The sequence below is a fragment of the Oryzias latipes genome, chromosome 7 (genome assembly GCF_002234675.1).
Source record: "Oryzias latipes chromosome 7, ASM223467v1".
Lineage (NCBI taxonomy): Eukaryota > Metazoa > Chordata > Actinopteri > Beloniformes > Adrianichthyidae > Oryzias > Oryzias latipes.
This window is the reverse complement of record NC_019865.2, coordinates 9,417,354-9,429,873: the sequence shown is the minus strand read 5'-3', so window position 1 is coordinate 9,429,873 and position 12,520 is coordinate 9,417,354. Positions and strand designations below refer to the sequence as shown.

The window sequence follows — 12,520 nt, the reverse complement described above, 5'->3', positions numbered from 1 at the left end:
TGAGAAGCATTGTGTATCACGTTAAAAATTGTTGCTGTGTCTCATTGTTGTGGTGTTCTGGCATTCTTTTTAAGATGAGTCTGTTAAGGAACTACAAGGTAACTTATAGAATGACATCACAGCAGAACCTGTCGGGCCCAATTGGAATTGTGTTTGTGATTTTTGGAATTACATTTCGGTAATTTGTTTTGATTTTTTAAAATGTAATGTTTTTTTTACTATTTTCTTTTATGTGGTAGTGATCTTTAACATGCTTTAACATTGAGTTGATGGGATTTGCCCTTCAGGACCACCGTATACTACAGATCCCAAAACAAACAGATTTTTAACAAATCACACATAGAACAAACACCGTCATTGGCAAACATATACAAGCGCATTAGCTAGACTGTATATTACCAACGTTATTTTAAATCTTTGCCATTGTGAATTTGCTTTGTAAGCCTGTTTTTTATTTTCTAACTTTTGTTTCCAAGCCTGAGTGCCTGTTTTATTATTAATATCAATATTCAGGGAAGAAAGTCAACATCAGTACCATGGCTTCAGACTGTGATGCAATGGGATTCAAATTTATGCAACCACATGTACAGTACACTGAGTGGAAACTAACTGGTTGAGCCACCAGAACACTCTCTGTAATGGTTCAGTGACGTATGACTCATGTTTAATTCATTCAAAGCAATCGTTATTCACTCTTTCTATGAAAGCATGACAGCCAACAGAACAACAAAGCACACAGAACCAGCCTGAGAATTCTAGTGTAAGCACAAGTAAAGCTTTTAGAGGAAATGCAAATTACAAGAGAGCTAAGTCAGCAAAGCGAAGATTTGGGTGCTTTGTTTGTTGACCCGCACTAAGGAACAACTATTTACTAGAGCCATTAGCAGCTGAAGTAAGGCACGAAGGGACAAAGAGCATGGCTGATGTGTGATGGTTACAGCAACCTTTAAAGAACTAGTCCATAAAGCAAGCTAAAAGGCACACTGGTCACGTCATGTGTCTTACCATCTGTCCTGAGGTTCAGGGAGGTGGGTGAGCTGTGAACCTTGCCTTTTGTGATGCTGTTCATCACTACACAAGTGTAGTTACCCACATCAGATGGCTCCACCTTGGAGATGTAAAGGTTTCCTGTCTGCTGGGAGACAAAGCGCCGATTGTCTTGCTGAACAAAGTATGGGTACTCATTGAAGACCCATGCATAGGTTAGGTCTGGAAGATAGAAGAGGTAAATATTTGAGCCAACAGTTATTGCGTTAAATGCCAGATCATTCCCAACAGGCACAAGATGTCTATTAGAGAGCTAATGTACAGACATCTCCTGTAAATGTCTACTGAACTTTCTTATTTTACTCCATTAGATGTCTATCAGAACTGTTCTGGGAGATATCTGCTTACATAGGTCACCTCCACAGTGGCTGAGCTACAGGGGGGCAGCTGCCCCTCCCACTTTTGGAGTCATCATTAGAACTACTAATACTTTGACTACTACTTGTCAAAGATTAAGAAATCATCAATACAAGCATTAGCAATAGCACCTCAGCTAAAAGAATCGTTGTTTTAGCATTAATAACAACAACAATAATAAAACAGATTACAATATGTACAGTGACTTGCAAAAGTATGAACCCCCTTGGATGTTTGTTCCTTTTGTTGCTTTCATCAATCACTCATGGTCAATAAAATTTGTCTTACCTCACAAAAAAAAGTACTAGAAAAAACCTTCAATGTCAATGTGAAAACAGATTTCTACAAATTAATGTCAATGAAACAAACATATGAAATGAATTATGATCGTTTGCATAATTATTCACCCCCTTTTAAATGTAATGGTCTAATTCAATAGAAGTCCATCCAATCAGTGCCAATAGTCACACAATTAGTAAAACGAAGATCACGTTAGTGGTGTGTCCCAAGTGACAGTTCTAAAAACACCAGTCTATAAAAGGTCCAGATACTGGTGGAGCGGTGTTCTTGGCTAACATTCAAAGCAACTCAGAGAAAGCGTTGTTGAAAGGTACAAGTCAGGGGATGGATACAAAAAAAATGTCCTAGGCATTGAACATTTCCCTGAGTTCAGTGAAATCAATCATCAAGAAATGGAAGAAATATGACATGTGTGAATCTGCCTAAATCAGGCCGCCCTCATAAACTGAGTGACCGTGCAAGTGAGACTAGTGAGAGAAGCCACCACGACCCCTTCGACTACTTTGAAGGAGTTACAAGCTTCAGCTGCTGAGACGGGAGAGACTGTGCACGTAGCAACTGCTGCCCAGAATCTTCACCTTCTGAAGCTTTATGAGAGAGTGGGACTGAGACAGCCACTTTAGAAGAAAATACATATTAGAGCTCGGCTAGGCATGTGGAAGACTCCATGATCAAGTGGAAGAAGATTCTTTGGATTCTTTGGTCTCATGAGACCAAAATTGAGCTTTTTGGCTATTAAACAAAACATGTTTGGCGGAAACCACGCACTGCACATTATCAAAAATACACCATCCCCACTGTGAAGCATGGTGGTGGCAGCATCATGGTGTGGGGATGTTTCTCAGAAGCAGGCCATGGAAGGCTTGTAAAGATAGAGGGCAGAATGAAAACAGCAAAATACACTGAAATCTTGGAAGGCAGTCTTTTTCGGTCTGCAATAGAACTTCGCCTTGGGAGATTTATGGTATTTTTCCAGCAACACAGTGATCCAACTGCAAAAGCTACACAGGTATGGTTTAAAAAGAACCAGGTAAATGCTCTGGAGTGGCCGAGTCCAAGCCCAGACCTATATCCCATAGAGAATTTGTGGCTGGCTCTGAAAAGGGCTGTTCATGCCCGGTATCCACGCAACCTGACAGAACTTGAGCAGTTTTGCAAAGACGGATGGAGCAAAATTCCAGTGTCCAAATGCACAAGACTGATTGAGACTTATCCACACAGACTCAGCGCTGTGGTTGCAGCCAAAGGTGCATCTACCAAATACTGACTTGAAGGGGGTGAATAGTTATGCAAACAACTATATTTAATTTTATAATTTTGTTTCATTGACAATATTTTGTAGAATTCTTTTTCACATTGACATTGAATGTTTTTTTTTCTAGTACATTTTTGTGTAAAGAAAGACACATTGTATTGACCATGAGTGATTTATGAAAGCAACAAAAGGGACAAACATCCAAGGGGGTGAATACCTTTGCAAGGCACTGTATTTTTTAACCTTTCATCTGTAATAGCCTTCCACTCTGCTATTCTTATTTGCCATCCTTCCAAAATCTTCACCCCAAGTTAAAATGTTCTAGCTCCACCACTGCTCCAATACATCTCCTTGCAGCAATCTAATCTTTGGATAACTTTTTTAGACATTTAGTAGATAGAAAATGTAATTTTACAAGTGCTTTATTTGTGATTTTTTTCCCACAAAAAATAGTAATCACAAAATTCTACATTCCAAGAAGTAGCAAACATTTCTGCTGAAATCCACCTGGGGTTAAAAGGTCTGAGAAACTTGCATCAAAACAACAATCCAGCATACGTATGAAACATTTTGTGTGAACAGCATATTCATTCGGAAGATCAGAACAATTTTATCAACCAAAATCCAACTTGAAAAATTTTAAAAACAAAAGAAATCCCCAAAAATTACAATGCAGATAGCAACAGAAAAAGCATCCCATTTTTAGAAACCATCAGATCGTCCCTTGGCATTGTGGATCATGCTGTATGCCTCTTTACAAATACTGTCCTCCGTTGTGTTCTCAAAAGGTTGAAAGATGGCCATTAAAGCGAACAAAAGTACCATTAATGCATCTTCGAAATTATTTTTTATGTCATTTAATTATCCTATTTACTTCAATCACCCTGGAGGAAAATAGCGGCTTGTTTACAATATGTAAGACATGATGGGACCGCAACGCCATAAGCTGCGGGAAAGTCCTCGGCTGGAGATCTAAACAACGATGTGCCTCTAGAATTGGTGTCTATCTGATCCATATTGTTATCTACTGCTGTAAGCGTTGAAAAAGCCATGATTTAGATATCTATTTGACCTATGTGTGACGAAATCGTTCATCCCTGAGATGAAGATTCAAATCTTACATCCAGGGCTTACATCCAGACTACCAAAAGTGTTAAAAAAGCAGCGAGAGAGGAGAGAAAGAAGATTCTCACCTCCTGAGGATGTAGGCGTTCCACACAGTAACACCACTCCCTGCCCTTCTCGGACTGACACAGCGCTCCTGGTGTGAACTTTGAAATGATCTAGGTCTGACAAAAGTAAACAGGAGGGAAAAAAAAAACTCTTTAGTCTTGAATTTAAGGGCAGCACAACATTGGTACTGAACGCCAGGGTAACACAAAAAATCTCCTTGGAGTGATTCTTTCTGTATTTATTATTAAATTATTCTTCAATTAAAAAAAATTAAAGGCCAGCTAGTATTGTTAAGGGCGTTAAGGGCTGCACGGTGGCGCAGTGGTTAGTGCTCTTGCCTCACAGCAAGAAGGCCCCCAGTTCAAGTCCCAAGATCCACATCATCAACCTTTCTGGACCTTTCTGTGTGGAGTTTGCATGTTCTCCCCGTGTATGCGTGAGTTCTCTCCAGGATCTCCGGCTTCCTCCCACTGTCCAGAAACATGCTTCATAGGTTAATTGGCAACTCTAAATTGTCCATAGGTGTGAATGTGATAATGAATGGGTGTGCAATTGTGGACATTCTACCCTGCGACAGACTGGCGACCTGTCCAGGGCATCCCCTGTCTTTGCCCACAAAAGGCCGGGAGAGTCTCCGGCAGCCCGTGACCCCGAAAGGGACAAAACGGAATAGAAAACAAATGAATAGTATTGCTAAGTGTAAGAGGCACATTAAAAAAGAAATATATATATATATGTATGCACACACACACACACACACACACACACACAACAACAACATTATGACTGAAGTTTCTTCATCTGCTCTCCAATGACTTCCTCTGAAGTGACAGCAACACCCCTTTGAATGCTTTTCAAGTCATCTATTTTCCTCTCTTCCTGCACTCGACTCTTTATGAAAGACCTGTGCATTTTTAAATCCATTCAGTTTCCTTTACACCGTGGCAAATGAGTCATCATTTAGTCTCCTTTAGTTTGACATGTGATACAACACATGAATGTGTGATAGAAGCACATTTTACACAAAGACTGTGACCCTATTAAGTCTGAAAAGTGAAACTTATTAACCTGAGAAGGTCTAAATAGGCTTGAAGGTAGCCTTTGTCCGCACTCTTCTTCACAATATTCCACCTTTCAATGATGCAGCATCTGTTCGTTCATTAGTCTTTTTCCATTTGTTCCGTTTCTGGGTCACGGGGCTGCCGGGACCTATCCCGGCCACTTAGGGGCGAAGGCAGGGGACACCCTGAACAGGTCGCCAGTCTTTCGCAGGGTCACAATCACACACCCAATCACACTCACGGACAGTTTAGAATTGCCAATTAACCTATGTTATGCATGTTTCTGGACGGTGGGAGGAAGCCGAAGACCCTGGAGAGAACCCATGCATGGACGGGAAAAACATGCAAACTCCACACAGAAAGGTTCCCCGTTGATGTTCTGTTTCCCCCAGCCGGAACGTGAACTGGGGGCCTTCTTGCTGTGAGGCAAGAGCGCTAACCACTGTGCTACCGTGCAGCCCTATCAGCATCTATCTATTCATTTATAATGGTTTTATCATTTATCGACAATTGAGAAATAGCAATAAGTCAAATTTTAGCCATAGTATGAGCCAGTTGTTTTATTATATCTATGCAGTTCAGAAACCTTAATATTAATATAAAGAGCTATTATGGCAAAATATATTCAGGGTTAGTGTTATAATTGAACTTACCTAACACCTTTTGCCAAGGCGAAAAGAAAGCAATTTTTCCATTAACGCAAACAGTGCATCCAAGCCAGCCCATTGTTGGCCATATTTTTTCATCATCAATAAATAAAAAAGGTCATCTCTACATATTTTCCAAAGGTAAAAGAATATATATTTTACAGGCAAACTGTAGACTGGCTCTCCGGCTGAGGACGGCTCCTACAGTGTTGTAGGCCATACACTGGTAAATCCCAACATCCTGGTAGCGATCCAGACTGCTTATAATGAGGTTGCCCCCAGACAGACGCCGCCGCCGATCCAGACTCAGATTTATGAGAGTCCCGTTCAGTGACCATCTGCGAGGGCAAAGACACCATCAGTTTCTGGCAAAACGAGTGCTCCATGTCTGTCTACAAACCAAAGTGGTGTGACAGGAGATGAGAACAGGACCCAACTTTCAATATGATGTATTGCAATGTGAGCTTGTGTCAAAGAAGCGGAAAAAAAAACATTTTAATGCTCATACTTTTATAAAACTATTATGGTATTATAATGGTACAAACTGTTATTATGGTATTATGGACACAACGGTGTAGGTAAATGTCTCTCAGAGAAAGTAAATCAACTGATAGCCATTTTAATGGCCTCTGGAGTCATTTTGCTGACTGATTATGTCTCAGAGTGTCATACCTCACATCTGTTCCACCTGTTTCATATGTTGCACATTTATCATCTCAACCTTTAGTGGTTGAAATCACAGGAAATTTGATGACATGTTACAATATGTAATACATAACAAAAGCTATATCGACTTTATAAGTTGCAGGATCTGTCAAACTATGCAATTTAAAATGTCAAAGAGTAAAATGTTGATTTTTTTTTTTTTTTTGTGAACAGTCAAATTTCCATAAACCATTAGGAAAATATTTCATCTTGGAAAAGATTACAGTGGTGCAGAAAGAAAGGAAAAAATTATCTTGGAAAAAAACAAATAAAAATATTTCTGAATGAACTGACTGCAAATTGAAATGACAAGATCACTAAACACAAAAAGAAATTGGTCAAGAAACATATTTTAGAATCATATTATAATAAATATATGTGCTTAAACATTATGTCATAGAACAAATTATTTTTCGCATATCGGAAGAAATTGAGCAGCTTACTAATTGTTTTTAAGCAAATCCAATTTTTAAAATGTATCTCGTTCTTTTAAATATTACAGAAACATTTTCTTTAGGACAACTTAAATGGTTGCAAACACAAAACTATAATCATTATAACAAATAAAATATATTTGTGTGTTGTGTAAGGACAAATATTGTTATGCGTGACATCTAATTGTTACTAAATAGGAAGAACTGTAATAGGCCTGCACAATAAATTGGAAGTTTATCATTATCGCGATATCAAGCTGTGTAATACGCATATCGCAAAAGTCGGCTAAAATTGTGATAAATGGTATTGTTAAATATGCTAAAACCAATCTTATGGCAGCTTGAAGTATTTAACAAATAAAATAAATCCCTTTATGCATTTGACCAATCAGATGGACCCCTTCACGTTGTTGACCAATCAGATGGAGCCCTTTTATGTTAGATGTTTGCCTCCTATGTAGACGAGGGTCATTCGGAGTGTTTTTTAGGTTACGTTGACTTTTAATTAAATTAAACTGTTACAGTGAAATAGAAATGATGTATTTAGCTGTTTTGCTATTTGTTCATGAATCGTAAGTTACATTGTCATTGCAATATTGATCCCTAATATCGCAAATCATGTGTTTTACTCATATCGTGCAGCCCTAAACCTAAACAAAGCACCTTCTTAAGGGGTACCAACAGACACCCAAGGCTGTTTAGAATACATGCTCTTTTCTTCTAAACATGTAGTAAAGTAAGAAAGTAAACAGCACAATAATAACGTACGGTTCATGCTCTATGTTCATTTATGTGTTTTTTACATGGTTTATTCCTACTTCTTCTGTCATTTTACCATGGTTCATTTGTGATGCATCTGTAAAAATTACACGCAAAGACCACAACTTTTCCCACATTTTCTACCTACGCATGACCAATTTGTATCCGTGCAATACAGTTGAAACCAGAAGTTTATATACACAACATAAAACAAATGTGTTTTTTTTTCTCACTGTCAGACATGAAATAAAAGTAAACCTTTCCTGTTTTAGGTCAATTACAATGATGTCATCTCTGTGGAAGCTTCTGATACAATTATTGACTTTGAGTTCATTAGAAACACACCAGTGGATATTTATTAGGGCACATTTGAAACACACTTGCTTGTTTGTAAAACACATGGGACAGTCAAAAGAAATCTGTCAAGATATTAGAAAGACAACTGTGGATTGGCACAAGTCCGGTTCATCCTTGGGTGCAATTGCCAGATGCCTGCAGGTGTTACGTTCATCTGTTCAGTCAATTGTACGCAGGTATAAACATCATGGGAACGTCCAACCATCCTATCGCTCAGGAAGGATGAACGTACTTTGTCCAGAACAACCCAAAGACGAAGGCAAACTATGTAAAGATGCTGGCTGAAGATGGTCAGAATGTGTCATTATCAACAGTGAAGTGAGTACTGTACAGATATGGGCTGAAACGCTACTCTGCCAGGAAGACACCATTACTCCAAAAGAAACATAACAAACACAACAAGCTAGATTACAGTTTGCTAATGCACACAAGAATAAAGACTTTAATTTTTGGAGACATGTCCTGTTGTCTGACGAAACTACAATTGAACTGTTTGGCCACAATGACCATCATTATGTTTGGAGGAAAAAGGGGGAAGCCTGCAGGCCTCAGAACACCATCCCAACTGTAAATCATGGGGGTGGTAGCATCATCATGTCGTTTTGTTGGAGGGACTGGTGCGCTTCAAAAAATAGATGGCCTCATAAGGAAAGAACAGTGTGTGGAAACATTGAAGCAACATCCGTCAAAGTCAATGTTTTGAAGTGGCCATCACAGAGCCCAGACCTAAATCCTATTAAACTTTTATGGTCAAAGCTGAAGTGCAGTGTAGATGCAAGGCGACCTACAAACTTGGCTCAGTTACACCAGTTCTGTCAGGAGGATTGGGCCAAAATTCCTACCAAATCTTGTGAGAAGCTTGTAGAAGGATATCCAAGACGTTTGACCCAAGTACTGCACTTTAAAGGCAATAGTACCAAATACTAACGAATTAGTACTGTATGTAAACTTTTGATGAACATCAGCAGCAAAAGATATACAAAGAAATAAAAAGCTCCAATAAGGCAAAACAAACGGACTTGAAGTTTCCACTAAAACATACAAAACATAAAAACAGACATCATTTTTTCTCTCTTCTATTTTCAGCATTTGTTTGGTCTCTCGTTTTTATTTGGTTTCTTTATCCCTGACAGTATTTGCTTCTGCAGCTGTCTCAATCTCCCCGTAGGGGATCATTAAAGTTTAATCCTACAGTATCACACACAAAGCCACCCACTGCTGTTAGAACGGGAGCAGTAGGACAGCTTTAGAGGCCATTGTCAGTCCATCTGTAATCAATTTATTTACCTCCAAATTTTATTAAGATAATGTTAGATTTTAGTATTTGTCTTGTGATTGTAAAAGCAAATTGGTTGGGAGTTTTTCAAAAATTCCTTTCAGCATCACAGCGCTCCAAAGGCATTGGGTAAAATTATTTGCACAGCAGGTTCAGATGTGTTATGAAATACATGAGGCACTAGAACAATCTTTTCAAACCAAAAGGTTAGGGCACCAATTTAAACAAGTCCTATTATTCAATGACAAAAATGATTCTTTTTTATTCACTGCCACTGCAGCACGGTTTCACTTTTTAAATGCCATTTCAAAATGAGCAATGATGGATTCAAGGACAGAACACTTTGAAAGAATCACCAATTTTTTTTACACAGAACCATGAGCAGAAGCAATTTCTTCTCACCAGCTACAATCTTTTATTCCGTTTTCCAGAGATAAAAATACATAATTTATTGATTTGAAACTGACCAACTCCTACAGTAGCAAATACATTAAAAAATATACTAAAAGAAAACAATCACAACTTGAAAAAATTAAAGGAAGGAAAACATGAAACTTTTAAATCTAACATTCAGTGGTTTCTAAAAAAAATATTATACAAATATAAAATTAAAAATTGTTTTCATGTACTTTCCAAACATTCGTGGATTTGACCTTACAAATCTAAGGTTGTTCACTAAATATTTGTTGGGTGGATGAACCGATGACACATGCTGGTGAGTGGCGGGTTTTGCATTTGCACACTTTCAGATCCTTAACCCTCAAAATGTCCTCCTCTCGTTGAGCGGCTCTCAAGTGCTGCTCTGCCATGAACCCAGCGCCGGTGACTGACTACAGCTACAAAACTAAAACCTCACAGAGACCAGATGCATCCGCTCACAAACACTGGAGTTTTCTGATAGTTCTGCTGATCCGGAGGCCCAATTTCATGTCAAGTAAACTTTGCTCAAGTGCTCTTCTGTTTATAACCTGCTGCTCAAAAATACTCTTCTATGGACGATCCTTTTTTTTTCTCTCCCTTGAGTTAATATGCTTCTGGTGTGAGCAAAGAACAGAAGTCTCATTTCTTTGTCAATGACAAAAGTGGCTGAAGGAATGAAGGGGACAGAGAAGGAGAGCAGAGTCAGCCCATTTACACTTCAAGAGGGAAGGTGCTTGGGGGGGGGCAAGCACAGCCAGCCTGATAAGGCATTGAGTTAAATATGCTCATCTCACCTTTAATCACTACATGGCAATACCTGGTCTAAGGTGGGGAATGTGAGAAACATGAAATAATGAGCCAACACTCTGAACACCGCTGTCGCGCTGCATGTGTGCTGCAGCCATTCTAATGCCAAACGCCACACACACACACACACACACACACACTTGTCATCCATGCCAGTTAGAGCGAACTGGTGTCTAGCAACCTACACTCTTCTCGTGGTGTTTTAAAAGGCGAGAGGGTCATTAAGATGCTACCCATGTGTCTCTGAGATACTATCTGGTCAGACAAGAGGCAGATTGGTGGCGTATTAGTCAATATGAGTTAGCATAGTCATAATGATACCACTGCTCGGAGTCTCAATATGTAATTCAACCCAATTAGGGGGAAATGAATAGAGGAGAGAGCACCTTCCTTTTAAAAGAAAACCATAATCTTGCAATTAGGGATTTTCTTTTTATGTCTACTAAATGATTTCAAATGGCTCTGTATGAGCGGATAGCTGAGATATTACATAAGGATAAAGAAAAAACGTCTTTTCACTACGTCAAACAATATAATCGGGTATTAATGGAGCACATGCATGATTGCAATGTTATTTTGAGGTTTGTGTAAAAATTTGGGAAATTGTTCACACAAATGTATTCTTACTTTCATTTTACAAAATTTGGTTATTGTTTTTTTTATACTTATTTATTGCAGCATAATAAACAAAGGTTTTAGAGAGCTAAGACAAATCTTGATTGAGTATAATATCATTTGTTGATAAATCAAGCATTATTTTTACCTTTTTTATTTTATTTCGTTTTTACATATCTTTTCGGAAATTATGTTTTCTTTCATGCCAAGTTTGTAAACCATTCAGTTTTATTATGTTTTGCATCAAACAATTATTTTTTCCAACTGATTCATTAATTATTTATAATAAATATATTTGATTTGTACAATAAATCAATAGAAGGTTGGACTAAAACTGAATAAAAACAGATTGGACTAGATAGAAACATCTATATTATGTTTTTAAATGATTTTAATATTTTCAACTTCCTGAAATTCTGCTAAGATTGTGATGATGTAATCCCATGCAAGCAGTCAGTCAGAGCACTTAATGTAGCTTTTTTGACAATAGCTGTGCTTCCAGACATTCTAAACAGAATGTGTCTGTTTTCCATAAACTGGTGTGAAGGGAAAAACCTCGTCTGGGCAAAGTCACTAATAGGTAAATCAAGCAAGAGTAATGAGCAAAAAATGAATGAGGAAGAAGACCCTGACGATAAATCAAGTCAATTTACTCTTTGAGGAACTAGGGAAGACAGGTTTCAGCTCTTTGCTTCAGCTGGATCAGTGGGTTTATCCTGAAATCTTAGTGAATATTGGCCAAACTTCTGCTGAAAATGGCAACTCATCACTGATGTAGTTGGTGATGATGGCTAAATGATCATATCAGGACTTCTTTGGATTCTTTACACCTGCCTGTATGTCAACACTAGCTGTTATTAAAAAACCTGCTCCAATAAAAATTGTGCTTTGGGTTTTGGTGTAAAATTTTTCTGATGACGTAGGACATATTTTGAGAAAATTAAGCTCAACGTTACATTTCTGAGTATTTCTTTTTTTTTTAAAACATCGTGAATTAGGGCTGCACGATATGAGGAAAACTTGCGATATGCGATATAAGTGATCAATATTGCGATGACGATATAACTTCTTATACATGAACATATAGCAAAACAACCAAAAACATAATTACCATTTTACTGCAACAGCTTAATTTAAATATGAGTCCATTCTACATAGGAGGTGAAAACTTAACATAAAACTGCTCCGTCCGATTGTTGAATAACTTGAGGGCGAACATCTAATTGGTCAAATGGATTAAGGGCTTTATTTGATTCGTTAAGTACTTCCAGCTGGCATAAGATTGTTTTAGCACATTTAAGGTAACC

At 38.1% G+C, this 12,520-nt stretch overlaps 1 protein-coding gene across 1 annotated transcript in view; it reads right to left on the bottom strand.

Moving 5' to 3' along the window:
- LOC101160409 (contactin-3) overlaps positions 1-12,520 on the bottom strand; it is a 50,795-nt gene that overhangs the window by 32,975 nt on the left and 5,300 nt on the right. The window contains exons 4-6 of the mRNA XM_011476944.3: positions 6,003-6,178; positions 4,153-4,248; positions 1,006-1,209 (exon numbers count right to left, since the gene is read on the bottom strand). Coding sequence (XP_011475246.1) covers positions 1,006-1,209; positions 4,153-4,248; positions 6,003-6,178 — 476 coding nt within the window. The remainder of the gene's footprint in view (positions 1-1,005; positions 1,210-4,152; positions 4,249-6,002; positions 6,179-12,520) is intronic.